Here is a 23,113-nt window from a genome sequence, read left to right as displayed (position 1 = left end):
CTAACAGACAAGTGTGAAGTCAGAGATCAAATGCACATTGCATGAAGTACATTGTGAAAATTTAAATAAAGCTTTTTTCCTAAAGCGTGCACTAGCAATGACTGAAAAGCACTGATGTCTGCCTATGGATTCTGAGCAAGACAGAAGAAAAGATGTTATGTTAAAAGGTGCTTACACACGCTTTCTCCAACAGACTGCCAACAGCAATACAACAGGCTTTTTGGGGTAAGTAAGGAAAGTGTTTGCTATGGGAACATGGTGTACTAACCGGATACAGAGAATAACCAACACCCAACACTTCACCTGCAGAAATTCCATCCTGAGCTTCAGGCGAGCATTTAAGTCATTAGCAGTGTCAAATTCGGTGAATAGTATCAAAGACTTGTTCTTTGTCCCTGGTTATTTCCCCTCTATTCCCTTTCCTTGTCTTTTGTCTCCTTCCTTCCACACCTGCTGCTCTGCCTGTAGCCTTGTCCCAGCAGTTCTTTCTTTCCTTTCTTGCTTCTTTTCCTCTTCTTCTCCCTATCCCACTGCTCAGCTTTTCTTCCATCTCCTCTGAACTTTCCAGACATTTCTGAGGTTAAGAGGAAGCTATGAATATCTACTTCTGTTTGTTTTGTTTTTTTTTTTTTTAAAAAAGGCAAGAATGGTTGTTGGAGGTTTTTTTTTAATAGCGTATTTCAGAAACATATTTGCCCACCCTCTGGTTAAACTCACCTGTCAGAGCACCAAGAACATGGGTCTCTAAAGGTTGCTGAAGATTGAGATGCTAAGGAGTGCAGATCTGAACTGAGTGGCCTGATTTCAAGAGCACAAGAAACTCTTCTCTTGAGCCCCAGTGCGATTCAACCATAACATGGCTTCATCAGGTGGATGGCATGCAAATGAACCAGTTTGCAATTATCTAGAGAGATTTCTGGAAATACATCTACTGGAAAAGTACAGAATTGTCGCTGTAGATCTTAAGTACAGCGCTAAAATGCCAGGAAGTATCAGTGACTGTGAGATGGAAATGTCCATGAATCTGCATTTCTCCTCAGTTTCTCCCCTTTCTCAAAAATAAAGTTTTTGTGTTTTATGTAATACCTGCTGGGTTGATGACAAAGGAAGCGGTGTCTGGGAAGGAAATAACCCCCCCAACCCACAAAATATATAGACAAAGTATCCAGTTAAGATCTAGTCTTACTAATTTGGAAGGAAGAAGGCACTTTCAGCAGGTACCACGTGTGAAAATGCTGTGTCAGTACTTCTGATGATGTGCAATTTGTTGAAAATTACCTTGATGAAAGTGTCACTTAAGCACAGAAGTTTAATTACCGTTCTTATGTTAAACCTTTACAGCTCCACTCATTGTGTTGCAAAGCGACAAATCCTAAAATTAGGCACTTGTATCTCTTTTTTCTCTTTTTCAGTCTTTTGGGCATTGTCCAATTTCTTTCACTCCATAATTGCACATATCCTTTTGCCTGTTATTTAGCCTGCAAATGAAAACCGCAGCGATATGTATAAGTTCTTGCTTTCTAACTTATTTAAGGATTTATCTGGACCATTTTTAATGTTGTATTTTCATCATGTAATTTATTTCTTTCAGTGGACAGTAAACCGATGTAAACCACCATCTTTACATTTCAATTTAGAGAGGTCTCAGTGATGACCCAAATCTGTCAAAACAGGCAAATAAAATCAAACAAAAAATCTGATTGATTGGAACCAAGTAAAATAAAAGGGCTCCTTTTCTTAAAAGAAATTAAACTCAGGTATCTTTCTCACAGAGTTACGCTACAGACAAATCTACCCTTACGCTGCTTGGAATATCAAAATAAATGAGTGATTAACTGTTAGACCTGCAGTCTGTATTTTAGTAGTTTATTTCTGCATGGTGCAGTTCCAAGCAGCTGTTCAGTTTTGTTCTCCACAGAGTGAAAAGGAAAAAGAAAAAAACAAAGAAAAAGAAAGAAAAAAAGAAGAAAAAAAATCATTGAAGATGAGGGTACTCAACATCTCGATGTTGCTAACAATTCTGATGTGAATTTGGGAACAGTCAACAGCACTGTTTGAATAACTCGGGGACTGCACAGTGGCTGATATCTCGTCTGGCCTAAAGGTTACACACAGGACGGGGAGCTGTCTCCAGTCATTTCCCGACCAAGCAACTCACGACACGGGGTGGAAGCAGAATTTGAGAAGCAGCAACCCCGAGCCATTTTCATTGCACCTACAAGGAGGACCACAAAGACTAACTGCACTTACAGAGAGGTCTCTTTAAAACTCAGAAACACAAAAAGACGGCGCACACCCGAGGGCATTGCTACCACGGGGTATTTGTGAATATGGTACACTTTCCTGAGACTTTTGTGCGTCATCTGATGAAGACTTAATGATTGTGACAGGACGTCTTCAGTGTTAGGCTTACAAAATGGTCACAAGCCCCACAAGTCTTTCTGATAAACCCAATCGGCACTGATGTATTTCCCCGCTCTCTGTCTAATTGGTGTAAAGTTTGCAGATCTGAATCCCCTATCTTTTATCCAGCTTGCTGCGTCCTCTCCTTTGACATGAGGTCAGAGTTCACATTCGCATCCGATTATCGAAGTGGCACTCATTAACCGGCAGCCTGCCTCGCACCAAAATGAGTTCGCTGGAAGGGGAACTCGGCCCATTTACTCAGCAGATTTTAGCATTTTAAGGAGGCCTGAATGTCACACAGTATTGCTACGTTTTGAGGAGTTTCAGACATCTCCAGCTGATGATTAATTGTGAGTGATGGGAAATAAAATCCAGTAAAGCCAGCTGCTTGCCATGGTCGGCAAAATTACTATAATGGATATAGGCTGCCAATTTTCCAGTTTTACTGGCAAGTCTTCCAAGTGTAATTAAGGGAAGTTATAAATGATATGGAAATCTATCAAGTCCCATTTATTTTCAGAGGACTCTTTCCCCTGAGACTTTTATCTTCAAGCTTATAGTTTGCTTTGTTGTGCTAATGATTTAAACCACTTCTTATTTCTGATTAAAGCCCCCAATATCCTTCATAAGAAGTTAGATCCACTTTATTCAGAAGGATTTAAAGAAACAGAAACCTTTTTAAAGTCGTGTTTGTTAACTGTGCTGAGCTCTTGCTTCCTCTGTGGAGGCACAACAGAGCATCCTCCATCTTAGGCACCTCGCTACAGTCTGGACTTCTGCTTCTGACAAATTCTGAGGATTTGGAAAGATCTGAGGGTAGGGGGAAGGAAAAGAGGGAATAAAAAAAATAAAATTAAAAAATCCACCATCAACAAAACCCCAACTTCCCTCCAGATCCTAAATCCGCCAAAAACAAAGATTGTAGGTGCTGCCTTAGACGCTAGGCATTTAGCACAGGGTGGTGTTGCTCACTAATGTTGTTTGATTTGGAATAAAAGCATGAAAATTATGTGCAAAGGCCTAAAATTGGAGATGTAAAGGATGACTGCACAGTATTCCATTTCTCAATTTCATCCTTCAGAGCCACAAAATGGGGGTGATACAGTTACTGGATGAGATTTACAGTAACAGCTGTGGTCTTCCCACACAAGGGAGGACCTTCTAATGGGCTAAGGTCTGTTTTGAACAGACGGGGAGTAGCAAAACAAGGTTCCCTATTAAGGGTGTGCAGTAATATTCCTGATAAAGAAAATGAGTACTGGTAGTCAGATTGCTTTAAAAGACCTAAATCTCCTTTCGCCGTTAAAAAGAAAAAAAAAAAACAAACCAGAGCTATTTTAGAAAGTGCTAACTGCTAAATAAATGAAAGACATGTAAATGTAAGGGTTTGGTTTTTTCTTAATCTCCTCGCTACGAACTGTAAAGAATGCATAGGAACCAGTGCCAGGGGCATATGGCTTTCTCCTGTGCTGAACATTCATACAAAAGACAGGTTCATCAGTCATTGGAGTATCTGGATAAAAAATTAGCTCCTGATGGATGGTATTTAGAGCTTACCTGCTGCTAGTACATTACCAGAGAAACACAGGTTTTGAAACCCACATGACATTAGAAACTGCAGACCATGAAATACCCCACGTGCAAGCGCGCTCATAATGTACGCCAGGTTATACAAAATAAGAAATAAGCTATTTAAACCCTCTGCCTAAAATTGGGCCCGCTGCAAGGAACCCTGGGTCAGCCCTACACAGGCCAATTAATGCACAGCATCTGCTGTATAGAAGCCGTGCATGAAGCACTTCCGAATGATTTCAGCAATTAAAAGAAAACTGTTTCCTGCCTGTTCTGACAGCAACTGTTTCAATGCAAGAGTGAGCACCAAATCATTGTGTGCAGCTGAAAAAATTAAGTCTTTTTTTTTTTTTTTTTTTTTTTTTAATCTTGTGAAAAGGGGGTGGGAGGGATGAAGATTTCTTACGGAATCGGATCGTTCTTTTGTTGTCCGACATTCTGGGTTTTTCTGCCAAATTAGACAGAAGGCTCCGAGGGTTTACGGGGCCCTCTACAGTATCACCTTCTGGTGCACTGTGGCTCCCTAAAAAGATGGATCAATATCAACCCTGCTGATTTGCCTACAAAAGTGAAAATCCCTCAATTACATTTTTAAGACCATTATATTTAGAACACAGGTGCTCCGATGCATAACGTTTTTAAGGCTCTTGGAGCTGAAGGGAAAAAAACAATGACAGCCTTAAGCAAAAACAATCTTAGATTTGGTTAAAAGTGAAGTGAGAATTGGATTTTATTGATATCTCCTTTCTCAGCTTTGGGAAGACACCAGTAAATATCCCTCACAATTTCCACTATGCTGCAACTTGTGTCCCTATTGAGCCTTGTAAGTAAGAAGGGACAATGAAAGACAGTGCCGTATGAAATCCAGTTACCCTCTCTTGTAGCCTTCTGCAAAATAATTACATTCATCTTGTTTATGCTTGTGCAAAACCACTGAACAGTGAATTAAGTATGCATTCACTATCTAAAACGCTTATGAAGATACTGGGATTTTTGTTTGTTTATTTGTTGTTTAAACTTAGTCCATGATGCTATCATTCCCTTCCCAGATTTTTTTCTCTCTGACTTGTTGGCAATCTGGCAGCAAGCATCCAAGAAGAAAACAAATCAAGAGGAATTGGATGAGCAGCAATTGAAATTCCTTGACATTGTCCATTACCATGTAAATAATTACTGCAGGTTTTCCCTTCTTTCCAAATTAACTTTGAAACCGGAGCTACAGAGCTGCAAATATAATTAGCGGCAATTAATAGTACTTGACAAATCATTATTAAACTTTTTTTGCCACACTCCTTTAACAAATGAATCCGAAGACGGCACATCCCAAATTTTGTGACCTCTGATTAACCAAAGGTCAGTGATGTCCCCCTGACAGCAATCACCACTGGTCATTGCACTCCCACTTATCCAAAACACTCTTCCCCAACTGCTTCTGAGATCCCAGCATGCTGGGGAAGTGATACGCAGGCAGAGCACTTCTGGGGGCGATTCTTGTGCTACTCAGCTCAAGGCAAGGCTTAGTTGCCATCACACCAATCTTTATCAGTCAACTTTTTTAGTAATGGCTAAAAAGTTGCTTATCATTTGAAAAGGCAGAGCACACCAACAAAAAAAAAAATTCTGTGAATCCTTTTCAAAGGATGGTAGTATTTTTCCCCTAGGAGGAAACTCTAATAATATTGACTATTTGTACCTCATCATCGGAATAGAATTTCATTCTTAATTACACTGTACGCAACCACAAATCTTAGACTGTGCAATTGCATAAAGATATAGAAGAAAAATCTATTCAAGTCAAATATAAAAAATTACATAAATATGTTATGAGCAATTACTATAGTTAAGGGTTTTTTTAATGTAACCACGATTATTACTTGAAGCCTCATGTTATAAGAATGGTGAAATATTGGAATGCTTTTACTCTTCATATTTCACAACTGTGAAAAAGTTTTCATTTCCTGTTTACCAAGTTTTTTTCCCCCCACAAAAATATACCCCAAAAAAATTATTTAACACAGAATCATAAAAACTACATGAGGTTTGTGACCACATTTGGTCAAGTTTGCAAAGTCCCTTTAACTGAAAAATGAAGTTTATATTTGCTCTGGGATCGCTAAAGAACAGGAGGGAGGAAAGGAGGTAAAGGGAAAGAAAAAGGAAAAACAACAATAAAAGGAAAAAAAGGTTCACACACAAGAGAAAAATCTTATTTGAATTTAAGACTATCTTACTAAATTATTGATACCACATTCATCTTAGTAAAATGTGAAACTCTTACTTAAGCAAATACATTTTTACTGTTTTTCCTGGTTGTTATTTCTCTGTTATAAATTCCAACCAGTATAATTATAAGATAAGAAAGGGAAAATTGATTTTTTTTTTAATTTTTTTTTTTTACATTTTCAGGTCTGAATGGCAAATATGATTTAAAACAACACACAACTGGCTGATGGCAACAGGTAAATTTATAACTCCACCTTTTCTTTCACAAGAATGAACAATGTAGTGAGAAACAGAATTTAGGAAGCTGTTTTGTTTTGGTTTTCAGTAGTGAGCATTTCAGCAGTAGAGGTCAAGCAAAACATATCTTTTCCCATAGCAAGAACTTTCCAAGGCTTGTGAAATGGAAAATTATGGAGAAAGATTTTTTTTTTTAAACTATTCTTCTAAAGAATAACAAGAGAAATTGAAATAACGTGCATGCAACTGAACTGGAAGAGGAATGCAGTTTAGAAGAACTGGAATGCAGTTTAAAACATCTTCCTTAGTTATTTTAAAACATGGAATCACTGACAGTAATGTGTTTTGTAAGTTATACAACTAAAAAAGCACCCTTCAAGTTACCCAGTTTTGAAATTACTGAGATAATTAGCATATACATTTAACAGCTGACATCTTGGTAGAAAAAATAATCCCATGCAGTATCAATACCCATGGCTACACTAGCATCAATTTGAAATCATAAGAAATTTTGATATGAGAAAAGCCCGTTTAAAGAATGGTTTGAATGGTGATAACTTCCAAAACCTGGGGTAATCTTGAATTACTGGAAAGAAGAGAGGAAATTTAGAAACTTAGGTCAAAATAATTAACTGTCCTCTTCTTTTGGCTGTAGTCCTATAAAGATTCAGTAACGCTGGGGTGTTTACCCAGAGGTGCTTTCCTTTTACATATTTATGGATGGGGGGAATCATTAAAGTGATTTAGGCTACCAGCACTGGTGTTAGCTTATTGACCAATGCTTGGCTTAGTAATGCCACCTGTTCTGCCTAATTTAATTAAAAAGAAAAACAACCAACAGAAACATACAGCTAAAAGAAAAACATCTTTGCATTTCTGACAGACAGAAAAATGAAAAAGCAAGAACTATATTCACAGGTGAAACTATAGCAAAGGCTACAAGGCAATCAGGACAGTTAAGATCTTTTTTTGTTGCTGGTGAGTTCAGACTACCAAAGTCGGAATCAGTTGTGGGAGCACTTTGGGTGGCTTGCTTTCAATGGGGTACGACAATATTGCATTACCTGTACCACCACTAGGATCTTGGGCTTTCCCTGCTCCTGCAATTTCAGTGCACAGAATCCTACATGCACAAAAATCAAGCCAAGCAACTCAAGACGAAGAAGAAATATTTGCAAGTGCCTGCTTATTTCCGTCCCTCTAAGCAAAGCAGTGAATTTGTGCAGCTTTAGTAGTTTTTATGGTGCTGTATTTGTGGTAGTTGTGGTGAGATTAAAACCATGTGCAGTGCCATCTCCACGCTCTGGCATAAAAATACTGCTGTGTGCTAGCAGGGCTGGCTTGTGCTGCCATCGGTGTCAGCAGAAACAGAGCGAGTCCCTTGCCTGGATTCTTGAAGCCCAGTGGTTTCTCTGGCCCTTGGCACCATGGGGAACCAAAAAGTACCTCTCCCAAAACCAAATTTCATCCTAATGCACACCCGTCATTAACAATCTACTTACAAAATAAACGTGCAAACACCCTCACCCCCCAAAATGGATATTTCCTATATAACGTGATTGTGTTATCATGAGGAATGTAAGATAAATTCAAATCTTCTTTCCCTAAATAATATTAACCTCCTTTCCAGTCAGCCAGATTTCAAATTGTTTTGTTGTTTATGTTGCTTTCTGCTTCTGAGTGCCTTCATTGTGTTTCCAGGAATAACTGAGTGACAACTAATTACAGTCTTCTGATCACATGAAGGAAAATAAAGAAAGTAGAAAGTAACTAAAAAGCTAAAAAAATTGGCAGCATCACAAGTTCTGCTTCTTTCTAAATGACAAACAGCACTTCCCCACTGCTTTATGAAAATCTATAGATCATCTTACAGACAAAAGAAAATAAATTCCTTGCATATGCAGTATCTTTTGGCAAAAATGAATTGAAAACTGCTTATCAGACCAGCTGGGTAGAGGATGCTCACACAATCTTCTATCGGGCTTCATCAGACCAAAGTATTTTTCAGCAACAGCAGCCAAATGAGAACACTATGCTTCAAGGAAAAACAATGACACATCGACTGGGGAAAACTAACGCAGAGATCAGCGTCGCCTTCTCATTTGGCTAAGGACATGCAGAGAGGGACTAACAAACACCATATGCTTTACCTGACCGGGCATGATGCCCTATAGCCGAACCACAGGCAATAAACATGAGTTTGCAAGCGCGGCCATTCAGACAAAGACGAGATGTCCCTCTCAAGGAGTTTCTTCACCATTTGTAGAGTTACACCTGAAGGAGGGGTACCGCAGCCCAGCTCCCCGTGCTACTGACCGCTCTGAGAGCATCTCTCTGAGCGCACAGCACTGTTGCAGGGACTGTGCTGCACTAACACTATTTAGCACAGATCACAGGTTAGGAGAAAATGATCTCGGGGTAGCTAATAACCAGACAGCTTTATTGCTAGCAGCAGCAACACTTGAGTGGAAGGATGGACAACTACCTCGCGCTCTCCCATTTTTTCAGCTGTGCTGTTTTCACACACCGTGCAAATTTGAGCTGCCAAACCCAGTTGAAAACACAGAATAGGAGCTACTTAAATTCCCATTTCTCCAGCACACTAAAGAAATCAGACTTTTCCCAAGCAGTGCAACAAAAAGAGCTGTATTTATCGGGGAGCTACAGTTCCCTGCCCATCATCCCCTGAGCAGCTGTAGTGAGTGAGCTGGTTTCTGACGGACAGCCAAGACATGTAATCTGAATCACACCATCCCACTGCTTATTCAGTGCCGATAGCTGATGCTACCCTCATCTCGCTCGCTGGCTTGCTTTTTTTTAACGTTTTGACACTAGTCCTGAAAAGGAAGGATTTAAGTTAAACCCTTTTCAATAACGCAAATGTGTTTTTGCAATTAAACCCACACAATTAGCATTGACAAGCTCAGGTCAGCAGAACATAGATTACGCCGTTGAAATGCTCTGCCACTCAGTGCCTCCAGCAAAAAGCTGCAGGAGAGGAGAAGAGAAAAAAAAACACATCTCCACACATAATTTAACAACTTATGCTCTGATGCACTGTACCACTTGTGGATTTGTGGAGGGAGGTTCATTTATTTATTGACTTAAAAACCCTTTGGCTCTGGCCTCCTTCTCCACTGGTTCTATTCCTTCAAGAAAACAAGAACTATTCTTCAGGGCAAGAAAGCTGGTAACATTTAGCAGAATTAACTTCTCAAAAAAATCTTAAATAAAAAAAGGCTCAAAATCCTTGCCTTAAAAATGTTTCCCTTCATTCTTCGCAAAAAAAGTATTTGCTTAAGATCTCCCTCACTCAGCCACTCTTACTGCCTAGACACAGAAATCACAGATTTCTCTGTCCATGAGATGACATAATGATTAATTTTAATTTAATACTGCTGTTTTTAAAGGTATAAAGTGTGTGTGCATGTATAGATCACAAAACCAGAAAGCTAAGTTAGAAGCTAAAAGAATTTCTCTCTTGCTCATTTTTACTCAGCTGTATTTAGTTCTGTTTTCTCAGAAAACTCCTTATTTCATTAATATGAACATTTGCACCTATAGATCTTCAATATTAACATGAAGACTCCCTTCTCTCTGTAAATAGACAGAAATATCCATATATTCTAAAAACAAAAGTGGCTTCATAGAAAAATGTAAGCAAACAAATCACTTTACCAGCACAATTGATGACCATCACATAGTGAGTGCAGTGCTCATTTTGGACTTGAGATCTTAATCCCATTTCTACATGATCTCTCAAGAAAATCCAGGTTTCATTGCCATAAATTATGAACTCTACGAATAAAGCTTTCTGTTTGTATCTAAGTGCCACATAGATGTTTACAGCATCATTTAACTGACAACAGTACTTTAAAATTAATCTGCACAATCTGATTCAAATATTCCTGTGTCTGCATCACTCTATTGCTTTCAATGGTTCCGAGAGATAAGGGCCCTGACCTTAGAAATAACGTATGATACAATGTGGTAGAATTTCATATAAAGCTGAGTTCAAGTAGGTGTTTATATGTAACTCTAAAACACTGTATTTACATTCGTTTCCAGATCAATGTGAGGTAGGAAGCACTGGAAATCCCCAGGACAGCAACAGCATGTTCTGTCGCCCTTCTGTATATCCAATTTATTCTTTCTGCAGGACAAGAGGATTCCCGTAAGAGACTGGGAATTCCCAGCATGGAATTCCCAATTCAGGAAATTCATGTGTCTTGTGAAACACTAACACAGGGATTCTTAAAAAAAAAAGGGGGGGGGGGGGGGGGGGGGGAGAAAAGAAAGTTAAATGTCTGTCCTGTGTCCCTTGTGTTTAGCAAAATTTTCATTGCTTCAGGGCAGAAAATCAACAATCTCCTCCTGCTAGCACTAACAGCATATATATACTTACATATATTTACACGCAGATATACACACACACACAATTTTTCCCCCCCTGCCAAGGCATTTGTGATACAAAAACAAGCTATTTGTTGAGTTTCAGCTGTGGACTTGTACCCAGCTGAAAATATTCCTTTTAAAGCCAGTTTAATTTGAATTGTGCTTCCTTATTAGTTTTTATAATTCAAATGAAAAGCAGCACACACTCCTTCAGCACACTTTATTCTACACGTGACGTAAAAAAAAACCCCCTGTGACCTGTAGTTTCAGTTGCACCAAGGAGAAATTTGTGTGGAATATATAATGAAAATGCAGATAGATAGATCACATTTCTTACCATGTCCCCAGGCTTGACAGAAACTGCCACCACTGCTCCAGGCATGGGAGATCTCAAAACGCTGGAGGTGTCCTCTTCTGCTTTCTCTGGCACGTACTTGCTCAGCTCTGCAGCAACCTTCGTCAGTATTTGTAATTTGTACTAAAGAATAGGAAGAGGAATGTTTTAGAAAACTGCACCTTGGTGAATTCCAGTCAATAATCTGCACTATTTTACGGCATGTTTTTATATAATACATCTGTTATCTGTTCTTCACAGGAGTGTCTAAAAACCACTGTTTGAAATCTTTATTCAGAGTTTCATTTTCAGGATGTAGAAAGAAAAATATGCAACCCCAATCTGCAGCAATGAGCACATAAAAGGAAAGAATCAAGTACAGTAAAGAAATGTCAGATTCATTTAAAAATTGGGAGTAGAGAGGGGAGATACGAATTTAAAAAACAGAAATATCCTTATGCTTACTGCACATTATCTTTACTGGGTAAGGAATATTGAGGGATACATTTCCAGTGCTGTGCTGAAATGGAAACGGACCTTTTGGGAAAGTCTGTCAGATTTTCAATGACATGACTGATTTTAAACATTATGTTTATTTTTTAAACATTTCTTTTTATCATGTATTTAATGTTTGAAGTTAGTAACTTGCTTAGATTTTGCGACTAAAACTTATTAAACAATTTCAATTCCATTTTTTCATGCACAGGCAGAATGATGGAACATTGTGGTTGTATTGAATATACTTTATCTGTAATAAAAACTGTTCAGCAGCTGTTACCTACCTTGAGAAAAAAGAATGTTTTCTCTAGTATATTTTATAGCAATTAGAAATGGAAAAGAATATGATGACCCTCAAGTGTCTGAGAGCATCCCTTTAAACAAAACCTTTCCGAAAACATCTATGTGCGTACACTGATTTCAGCTGCAGGCTTTTAGTTTTTAAAAACTTGTCGTCACTTTGACAGATAATTCACTGCACTTAGGCAGCCGGCCTTCACATTTGTCCCAGTGCACTTGAAAATGGATGCAAAAAGCCAGTAGATGGCAGCAGGTCTCTGCGTGAAATTCCTGCCTCACCAAGGCCAGAGGGAAGACCAGCACCACACTTCATCAATAATTTAAACAAAGGTTTTAATAATAAGCATTGGGTGAACTGCATTTACAATTCAAATGTGTATTTTGCTGATGTAAAGTTCAACACCTTGCTTTGAACAGTATGTTTTCCTCCAAAACAATTAGCTATTGTTTTATTAGCAATAAAATGTCTTTACTTTTCATTTTTACACAGACAGAAAAAATCCGATATCCTTATGGTGAAGGTAAAGGGGGACTCTACCTTCTGCTTCTGTAGAGAGTAGAACAAGGTATTTAGAAATACATGCAAAAGGTGATTAATTCTGCAATGACATCTTTAAAAAGCAGCTTTCAAAGCCAAGTTAAAAATACATAACAGAGGATTATCATCCTCCATAAATGGCGTTTGGACACACAAGATTATATGCAATGAACAGTGCAGCCGTTCAGTTAGAAATACTTGCTTCTAATCAAAAATACAAGCAAATGGTTAAATGAACCAATCCCCCACCGCCGCCCCAGTAAATGTAATAAAATGCCACAACAATATTCCCTGAAGCTGTAAGTGGCACCCAAAGATTTGAGAACCCATTCCCAAACATGTGCCTTGGTTACAATTGATGTGGCACAGGGAAACCAGCACCATTTTGTATGCAAAAAGCTGCTTTAACTCCAAGCCTCCTGCAGGCATCATCATGACAATTAAGACTGTAGCATTCACATTTTCCAACCCAAAATACAGCTAGTTCTCTCCCTGCACAAGCAACTACATTCAATGCGGTGTGCTCCTTGCAGTTTCTTTCTCTAAAAGTAAAGCGTGTGTGTGTGTTCATATGCGTGCATGTATGCACACTTGCATGTATGCTGTAGGGAGAGGGGAGGTGATGCCTATAGGAGATTTGATGACATAAGTTGCAAATAGAATTGCAGCAGTGTGACAAGTCAAATAATAACATCTTATGCATGTTTCTTTACTCTTGAGTGTCTGTTTTGTAATCAAGACATACAAGTGTCTGCCAGTTTCTGAAGGATATGATCCTTAAGTGAAATTACTGTGCAAATAAAAGCTTTTTACTCCTATTAAAATTCATCTGAGTCATAAGTGGCAAGGAAAAAAAGCTTGCAGAGTGTATTCTGCTGTCAATCTAATAAACATTCTGTGCAGAGGGACTATTTATCAAAGATAAATTGTACTTAAAAGTCCTTCATTAAATCTATGGGGGGGAATATAATTACACCAAATTGCACAGTTTCAGTATCCATGGTTAGTGTCTTCTTTGTACTCAGAGTTTGAAAATAAAAAAAAAAAAAAGAAAAAGGAAGAACACAGAAATAAGTTAGATTTGTGGACTGTATTGTTGCCTCTTGCAAGAGACTATTTTGATATGATTTCAAAGGATTAGGTTTAGATGCCATTTAGTTAAGGCACATATAACACTTCCGAGCTGCCCAATTTCAAAATTTAAACTTGAAATGAAAGCTAGACCTTCTGCATTCATCTAGGTTACAGTATTTCGCGGGGACTGAAATACAGAATTCCCTATGCACTCCACAACATACAGCAGTGGGGGAAAAACGATGTTGCTCAGTATGCAGCACTTTAAAGCTCAGTTCTCCACACCAAGTTAAAATATCCCTACCAAACATTGTTTTTACTATCTTTATAATTTTCATATCTTTTAGATTCCTTTCTCTGCAGGACTCCTGCTTTGCTTGGAGTGAGATGTAAGAGTCAGTCCACTCAAAGCTTTAAAATGCAGGTCTTTGTTATTGATGAGCTGTTCCTTTTCCTTTTGTATTTGTTTATTGTTCTTTAGTCTGTTTGGGGGATAAGCAAGTTACTGTAATCAAAAAGTAAAAAATAACAACAGTAAACTTCTGGGGAAAGGCCTTTTTTGGCACAGTTGGTTCACAAACGACCTTTCAGAATATAAAAAGACAAAGCCGCAAAGAAAGGTTCCTTCTTTAAGATTACCTTTGATGTATTTCTGCTGCTGGCGGGACCCCACTAAATACCCGCATAAGCGTCCCTTTGTAACGCTGTTTCTTATCTCTCGGGGGTGAGTTGTGCAGGGGGCTGCTCACCTAACTGTGGCTCAGTGAGAGCCACAAGACCCTCTGGAAGACCACGTCAAACAACGCCTCCCAGTGCTGCTACAACAAAGCCAATTAAGAGTATACCACATTTGTTCATTACGTGATTAACACTGCTGCTATGCCTTTGATTTAGTGAGGACAACGCTGAACATACGAAGCAGAAGTTTTGATATGCTACTAACGGAGTGCGGACAAGGTTCGGGTTTTCTTCCTTTATCCTCAAGAGCGGGAGGAGATGGGAGAAAGAAGGGGCGTAAATTGGGGAAGGCTGTAAAGTTTGGGTTATAAATGGAGACCAGAAGGTTTCCACTGGCCTAAACCAGAAGAAACATCTGTTGGAGTCACAAATAGATGGTGGGTGGACTCTCAGAGCAAGGAAATCGGCTAGCCATCAGATCTGCGCCGATGAGTAGTTGTCACCAGCCACTGCTCCACTCTGCAGGGTTTCAGAGCCTAATTCTGCCAGCCGAAGTCAAGTCAATAAAGAGGTACCCGAAAGGAGCCGTACAGCTTTTGAGGGCATACAGGTGTTTCTTTTCCACAAGACTGCTGGAGTCTACAATCAGTTGAGAAAAATTATAGTAGGGAAAAGTGATGTTACTTAATAGTTTTCTAAGGGTAACAGCATCCTGTCCTACCTCTTCCACTAAATGAATTGGATGTTTATGTAATGCAAAACTACCTCTTACAACCAAATCTCCGTGACAAAAAAGAAGAAAACAAAAAGGTGTAATAATAGCAGTGCGGGGGGGGGGGGGGGGGAGAAAGCAAACAGAGTGAAAATTGTACCTTGGGTTTTGTGGAGGTTTTTCGTAGATATATACCGTACTGATCCCCCAAGTCAGTAGACAAGAAGTAGACCGGCTGCTACAAAAGAAGTGGCCAGGGCACATCTGACCCCATCTTTGCTTAAAAACAAGTTCTGTAGTTTTCACAGATATGATTCCCTTGCCGCATACAACAGAATATTGTAAACCTTCAGTAAAATGCTCAAAACTGCACTCTGTTACATCTCACGGTAGTTTATTAAATATGATCTTCCCTGTATACCTGAAACTCATGTCCCCAGAAGCTGTAAATGTTCAAACTCCATTGGAGATTTTATAGAGCAATCTAATGTATCACTACCCATATGTTACTTACGGCAGTGTTTGGACTGCTGACCAGATGTGGATTTTCAGTATGCTTTACCTAAATGTTCAACCACATTTTTCAAACGTCTGTCATTCTTGTGGTCAGAAGGGTGAAAATCTTATGTAGCTCAGATTTCAGAAGAGAAACTGTCTGCTGTGCGTCTTCATTATTTTCAATAACCTTACAGTCTCATTTTTGGAATCAGTGAAATCTATTAACTGCGGTCACATCATTTCCCTTTAACATTCCTAATTCGCATCCTGCCTCAAGTCACTTAACTGTTGTCATCTGCGGTTTGACCGTCACAGATTCACAAGTAGCATGTTATTCAGTATTCAGTCAAAGCAATACTAAGCAGCGTTCCAGTGCTGAACACAATGAGCACGCTGCCTTTTTTATTAACCATTATACATTTTAACATCGTGACCATACACTTGCTTAGATTTCCACCACGGCATCTAAACAGGAAAATGATGTATTTATTCCATATTACTTGAAGGTGTCAGGCACCACCTTCTTTCAGAGTCAAGGATTTCTTACTCAACAAGGAGATAAACGACATTTGCAAATCACAGAGGCTTTTTTCTGAGCTCTGAGTTCTAGAGCTAATTTACTTCCACAGGGTGGTGGTGAGGACTGGTATTAACACCTGCACTAAATAACGGCACTTTTAGTCTAATGGAGGAGCAAACACTCAACATGCTATGGAGACAGTTAAAAAACCAAACCAAACCAAACCAAACCAGAACAGCCACAAAAATAATGAGCCTTTAGTAGCAGCAAAAGGGAAAGAAAAAAAGAGAGAAGCCTCACCACCATATAGTACACACTCCAGCAGCAGAAACTTAATTAGAATTGTAATTCAGCCACATTTCCCACTTTCCATTCCTTGTGTGATACATAATTAACACTCTAGAGAAACCTAACAAGGGTTAAAGCCATGCAAAAATACATTCCCTCCACTTCAGACTAAGGCTGAACAGGCAGAATCAAAAACGTACAGACTGAAAGCTTGGAGATGTCCTCCTCTTGGAGCTAGCATGCAGCCGAGCAAGGTGAAATGAGCAGGGAGCAGTGAGGGAGCCGTGCGAGCAGAGGAGCCTGCTACAGCTGCAGTCGCTGGAGCAGCCTGTTAGCATAATGCTTTGACAACTCCATCAGCGCAGTCTCAAGGTAGCTGTCAATCAGGATGCATCATTTAATACAACAGCACACTAAGGATTTTCTCCTACAACCCACATGACAGCGTATCTACAGCTCTATTTATATCAGCGCCCAGTTGTGTTTACAATGCTGTTGTAATTAGAAAAGATGCAACAGGCAGCAATATCATTCAGATTTCCATTTCGCCATGCTGCCATGTAAAGTGCGATCTTGCTTCACAGAGTCATGCTAAATGACAAAAGCGCTATTTTCTTCAGTCTCTGTGCTCAGACAGCACTTCATTTGCAGCTATCTATAATTAGATTAATGGTGTAGTGCCGTACAAAGCAGGCCCACTTCACATCAGATAGCATATGAATTAGGACAAACACTTATTTCAATTCCAGGCAGAGAAAGCAGTGACTGGGGTATTTAGCATACCCTTTATGGTGGAATGAGATGTTAATTGTGTACCATTACCTCTAAACTGCTTGCTTGTTGTATAAATCACTGTGCTAATTGATGCAGAGATAGAAACGTAGCCACAGGCAAGAAAGCAACGGAATGAGAGCTGAAGATGGTGGATAAAGGATTATCGAGTAAAACCATATGGAGATGAGATTCCTTTGAAACCTGCCCACAAGCAGTACTACTATGAAACTACAGGGAAGAAAGTGCTGCATTGATGCCTGAGAAAAAATATAGATATTTTACATCATCGTTTCAGAACAGAATCTTAGTAGCAAATCCGAGCCAAGCAGAAAACTGAAGAATAAATGTGTGTAATGAACCTCAACACACGCTTCCAAAAGACAAGTAGCAGGGTAGGCATGCCTTGGGAATAGTCACCACACTGCCTGGATTTTGGGGGCCTGAGTTAATAAGTAACACTTGAAAGCTATCCAGAGCAGATGTTCGTTCCCCTGACCCATCTGCGGACTAGAAATGCAGACTCTTTAAACAGAAACTGTGTCTGTGCTAAAAAAAAAAAATAAACCCTCAAGACATTCAAGTGGCTGCTGATAAGTTAAATGTCCTAATAAGGAGGAAGAAGGGAAGCAGCTTCACACACCTGTAGTAACAACTACACATATTCTAGCCCGTGCATATAGAGAGACAAGAAAATCCCTGAAAATCCCCCTCCACGTACTGCGCAAGGAGAGGAGAATCTCAGAAGTAACAAATAGCTGTGTCAGCACCAGGACTAACAAAGCCTGCTTTCTCACAGATGGGGTTTGTCATTGTTTGTCATCTCTAAGACAGCATTCTAGCCTCGGGGACGTTCGTAACTGCACTCTCCAGTGTAGATTCTTTCGCCTTAAGTAAACGGTGAGTTTGACCAAATCCTCTGCCCACACTCCCTACCACACAGAGTTGCAGCTCTCTCCTCTAGTTGGACACCTTTTATTCACGAAATGGGTTGGACCATAATGCTTTTAGGACCCTTCCCCCTCTGTTACATTTGGCTGAAGGTGATCAACTGAGCCAAAGTGACTGGGGAGCCAGGGCACAAGCACGCACGATGGACATCCAGCATGCCTGCCTGAGCCTTGGTTTCCTGGCAAAGGTGGCTAAAAATAGCATTACAAAAGGAAGATGAGCTACAATGCCATCTTGAGCACCACATTCAAGGACAAGCCAACAAGGTAACATGCTCACCTTTGACCCCTACAGAGACTACAAATCTGTTTGGTATAACTTTTATTCTGCAGAAGAGTGGCTCTAGTATACATGCTGGAGCCAACATCACTGCACTCTAAATCATCTCCCCTCTGCCCCCAAATTGTTACATAAACTTTTTTCTTAAGCTTCTTGTTCAGAAAACTTGGTTGAACTTGTACACAGCTAAGACTTAGCTTCATACTTTCACCGCAAACAAAATGCCAAGACAAAATGCTAGCAACTAAAATACTACTCAATGTCCTCTTCTAAGAAAATATATTCCCCTCACTCACAACACGATACTTAAGAGCAAATGCTGACTTTCGCCATGAGCTCGAAGATCTTAGCACAGTGAAATAAACTTCCAAAAAATACAAGCTTTCTTCCCCTTGAGTGTTCAATCCCCACTACTCTTCAGTGTTTGATACTGACTTAGCTTAAAAGAGCAAAGAGAATGCATTATATCTACTAGATATCTCACTGTCCTAAGGTTCATTAAAAAGAGCGAGATGCTGGATTTTCCAACCGTGTTTTTAATTTTCTTTTGGAACTACTTGTTTTTTCTACTAATGGTAGCTAATTATTACTTGGGGGCGGGGGCAAAGTGTTGCAGTAGTATTTATTGACCTCAGTTCCCAAAGAAATACATATAACAAATATATATGTGTATGCGTATCCATGTATATAAGGGAGGGCTTAGGGGTGGACAGTTACCCGTTACAAACAAGCAGTACTAATGTACAAATTACTGCTTGCTGCAAAATCAAGTGAATAGCAGAAGAGAATCACTTATTAGTTGATGAAGTGCTTCAGTTACTTTGAGAGGAACCTTTAAATTGCTTCCAACACAATACACCAACAGGAGTAAGTAGAGTGATGTTAAAGACAGCATTCACTGTTTTGAAATGACAGTAGAGTTCAACAGTTTAGATTTTCATCACCAGACATACAAAGCCTGTGGATTATCCTCCTTTATCACTGAAGCTTACAACTTTAAGGAAACACTAGCTATATCTGGCCAACCAAAGGGACCTATGAAATAGAAACAAATGGCAGTAGAAAAAAACCCCTGTGTTGACTACTTTGAAATAACACCTCCCAAGTGTGCGGCTAGTTGACATAAATGGAAACGCATTGAGGAAAAGAGCTGTGAAGCTGTGTAACAGTCCTGTTCCTAATCATTAATCACTTTTTTTAGACCATTTAAACTAGCCCATTAGAGCCTGCAGCAAAATGCCAACACTCCCATCACTTGCATGTCAGCAGTGCTGGTGTTAACAGGAGAAAATATATGGTTTCTATGACTGTGCCCCAGTTCTACAGCATTTGCTACCTTTAATTGAAAAAGGCAGTTAAACACAAGGTAAATCATTCAGTTAGCTAAGCTGTTTAATAACACATAATTGATAATGTCAATATGTTACAGTGACATAATGCATCACTTTCATCACTCTTATGCTTCAAATACGGTCAACTTACACTTCAAACATTTACTTTATATCTGCTATTTAATGAAAAAGCCAGGGAGAACTGCCTTGAGTACCACGTGTGGAACATACGTACGACACACACCACTGCCTCAACTCATCTGCGGGTTGGTTAGAAACAGGTTCCTGCCACAATGCTTGCAACTTTGTGAAAATGGTTTAGTTGTGTCATTAGCAACTTGCTCTTTGTCTCAAAACACCAGAAGCTGCTACTGGAATAGTATATATTTCTCCGATAAAATCTGTTGAAAAAGAGCATGAAAAAATCTGCACAAGAAAAAGCAACTACTTGTTTTCTGAAATGTGTCCTAATCCTGCAGGCTTTTGCCTAACTTTTCACATGTAACCAGGCCAACAGTAGCCATTAGGACTTGTTGTTCTTATAAGGCAAATCACGTGCCGAAGTGTTTACAAAATCATATCCCCTAAATATGGAATATGATCTGGAGTAGAAAAAAATATATCTTACCAGCTATGTACAGACAGTGTGGTTAAACATGACCAACGCCATTATACAATACAGTAGGTTTTAACATGTATTAATAAAAAAACCCTGTTTTATTTCTACAAGTATTTTAAATAGGCAAGAACATTTGACCTGTATATTATATAACAATAAAAAAGTAACCACTGACAAGAACCATGAAATTCTCTCTTCATCATGTAGCACAGAACAAGCAGATGGTTGCAAAATGGGACGGGTTTTGGGGGTTTTTTAAAATATACATGCCTCCTCAAAAAAAAACCAAAAACAAACAAGCAAACCCCACAAAAACCAACCAACCAAAAAAAAAACCAAAACCAAAACCGCAATGACTTTCACTGACCACTGTTACAGGATGCATGCAGCAAGAGAAGGCGATGGAGCAGACTCAGTGGTAGCAGGCAAGACAAAGTCTGCTGCCACTTTGAACCTCCGTTACCTACATGTAACTACAGTATTTGTTTGCCCTGAGATTTCAATTGTATCTCAGACAAAATGGCTAGGAAGGCTCAGTATTCGGAAAATAAAAATATGCTGCCTCGTAAGTAGCCGCTTGCTCTCCTCCTGTTCTTGTAACTGGAAAGTAGCTGTAGGTAGTGGTAATGATATCACTACGATCAAGTCTTCAAACATCTTTCAGAGAGAAATCTGGTTCAACTGCCCTGGAGTTCACTGTCCGAGGAGAAGAGTTACGCAGGTGTCCAACTAATAAAGGTTGCAATGAACTGCACTGGCCACAGGTGACTACCAAGTTGTCTGCATGTCTTGCTAAGGTAACTTGTTAGAATAATGGATTCTCACAACCATAAAAAGCAAGCCCATTGATAATGAACTGCGCAAGGCTCACAAAAGCAACGTGTAGCGTTTGGTCTGACTAGAGACCTGGTTGACGTACATAAGGTAATGACTTATAAAAAGGGAAAAGCCAACAAAGATGTGTAAAACTAGAGTACCAATTATATAGCAACCCAACGCCTGTGGGATACTTCGTATTTTTCAGCCTGGTTCATTTTGGTTAACTAAAAATTTGTAAGTTATTCAGTAAGTTCAGTAATGAAGTACTTTTTGAAAAGTACTATCTGATTTGGGGCACAACACATCCCCCTCTAAGAAAAAAAACCCTATTGAGTAGAATTGATTTACAGAAATGTCAAGCAAATGCTGCTTAATTTCTAAACACCAATGTTTTTCCCCCTCTGGGTGGCCATGGAATAATAAATGTTTGACTCCTCTTCCCTTCAAGCTTAGCACTACTTTTGGCACTCACTTAAATGGAAGAAAAAACAGAGCACAGAGGCCTTTCATTCACTGTGAGGCTACCTACAACCATACGGAACATTTAGATAGGTCTTATTTTTCACTGACTGCAAAAATAGTTTTAGTCTGTACGTTTCATAGGGAGAAAATTGCAGAGCAAACTGCATTCTTTCACAGCTTACAAAGTTTTCTAATGGTTGGGCAAGCACTGGTTAGAGTTTGGTCTGTTAATTTGCCTTGGAGTGCTTCCAAGTACTACTTGGTTAAGCCACCGCATCTTTCTGTTTTGTTTTGTACAGCAGGTAGCACAATGACATCTACAACTGGAGAAAAATGTGTCTAGGAAGCCAAGGCCTTTTTACAGAGATTTGATTCAGTTTACAAAGCTCTCTGGATTGAAATATGGATTTAGGGAAGTTAACATATGAAGCCCCTTGAACCTGGGCAAGTCCAGATGCATTTGTAAGGCTGTTGCAAACTCAAAATTCAAAGCAGGAGTCTAGCTGGTCATGAGGGGAAGCTGTGAGAAAGGAGTGACTACATGTATGAGAACTCAAGCCATCTAAGATGGTGCAGCTTTACATAAACTGTGTGATAATCTCTTCCGTACATCTTCCTGCCAGACATTCTGCTCTCACACCATGGCAATTACACAGCCTGGCAACTGATTTAGGGGTTTTAGAAGCATTACTGTTCAGTTTAGAGACAGAGAGGCTTTAAATCCTGGATCTGGTTTTGTCCTGGACTTGTTCCCGTCAGTAGTCCTACTGACTTCAGTAAGTTCATGGTCTCACCCAAGATACTTCAGTGAGAACTTTCAATTCAGTAAGAACTAAGTGAGTTCCTACACTGCACATCAATACGGACATATCTGCCTGGAAAAAAATTATTTGTTTTGAAAAATGAATCCCTCATCCTTACCATCTTCTTCAGGGTGGGGCTGGTGAAAAACTACTAAATAATACAGGGAAAGTTGTGCTCTACTTTTTCATTCCTCAGTTTAAGAAAACTTAGTTTTTATTTCAGATGCAATAAAATTAACAAAAAAGACTGATGGTAAGATTATGAAAATCCATAAAAACTCTATAAATTTTATGGTATGTAATAAAACAGGTTTTAATTATGTTTCTTAATTATTCTGAATACTAAATCATCATGAAAGTCTCAGCAATAGTGCAGCTCCAGCACCAGTATTATACCTGTTTCCTACCATTAAATTTCCAGGGATCATTTCATGGCATTAGGTAGATGCACATTCTCTAATCTTTGTAATTCAGAAATACATGCTGTTGCATCTATGATTACTAGCAGCACTATTCATGTAGGACTTAAAATGCTCTTTTACATTACAGACTAGTGCTTTTATAATTCAAATCTTACATGACAATCTTTGCTAATATCTAAGGGCTAGATCCAATAAAAGACTTACACACCCAAAGCAGGACACTTTAGGCAGATATGAAGCACCTAAATCCAAAATGGCAATACAAACCCCTGATCATCTGTCACTTAACACTGAAGGTATTTATATTCTATCCTCCTCCCTGGTTCAAAATGCATGTTTAGAGTTCTGCTGCTGCACCTCCTCAGAACCAAGTAATACAGCTA

General features: G+C 39.2%; 1 protein-coding gene across 2 annotated transcripts in view; it reads right to left on the bottom strand.

Moving 5' to 3' along the window:
- PCCA (propionyl-CoA carboxylase subunit alpha) overlaps positions 1-23,113 on the bottom strand; it is a 305,187-nt gene that overhangs the window by 5,074 nt on the left and 277,000 nt on the right. For both annotated transcript variants that reach the window (XM_050915340.1, XM_050915341.1), the window contains one exon: positions 11,171-11,311. In XM_050915340.1, coding sequence (XP_050771297.1) covers positions 11,171-11,311 — 141 coding nt within the window. The remainder of the gene's footprint in view (positions 1-11,170; positions 11,312-23,113) is intronic.

This window comes from Gymnogyps californianus, chromosome 1 (assembly GCF_018139145.2).
Source record: "Gymnogyps californianus isolate 813 chromosome 1, ASM1813914v2, whole genome shotgun sequence".
Lineage (NCBI taxonomy): Eukaryota > Metazoa > Chordata > Aves > Accipitriformes > Cathartidae > Gymnogyps > Gymnogyps californianus.
The sequence above is the reverse complement of the archived record's forward strand: the minus strand, read 5'-3'. Positions and strand labels throughout refer to the sequence as shown.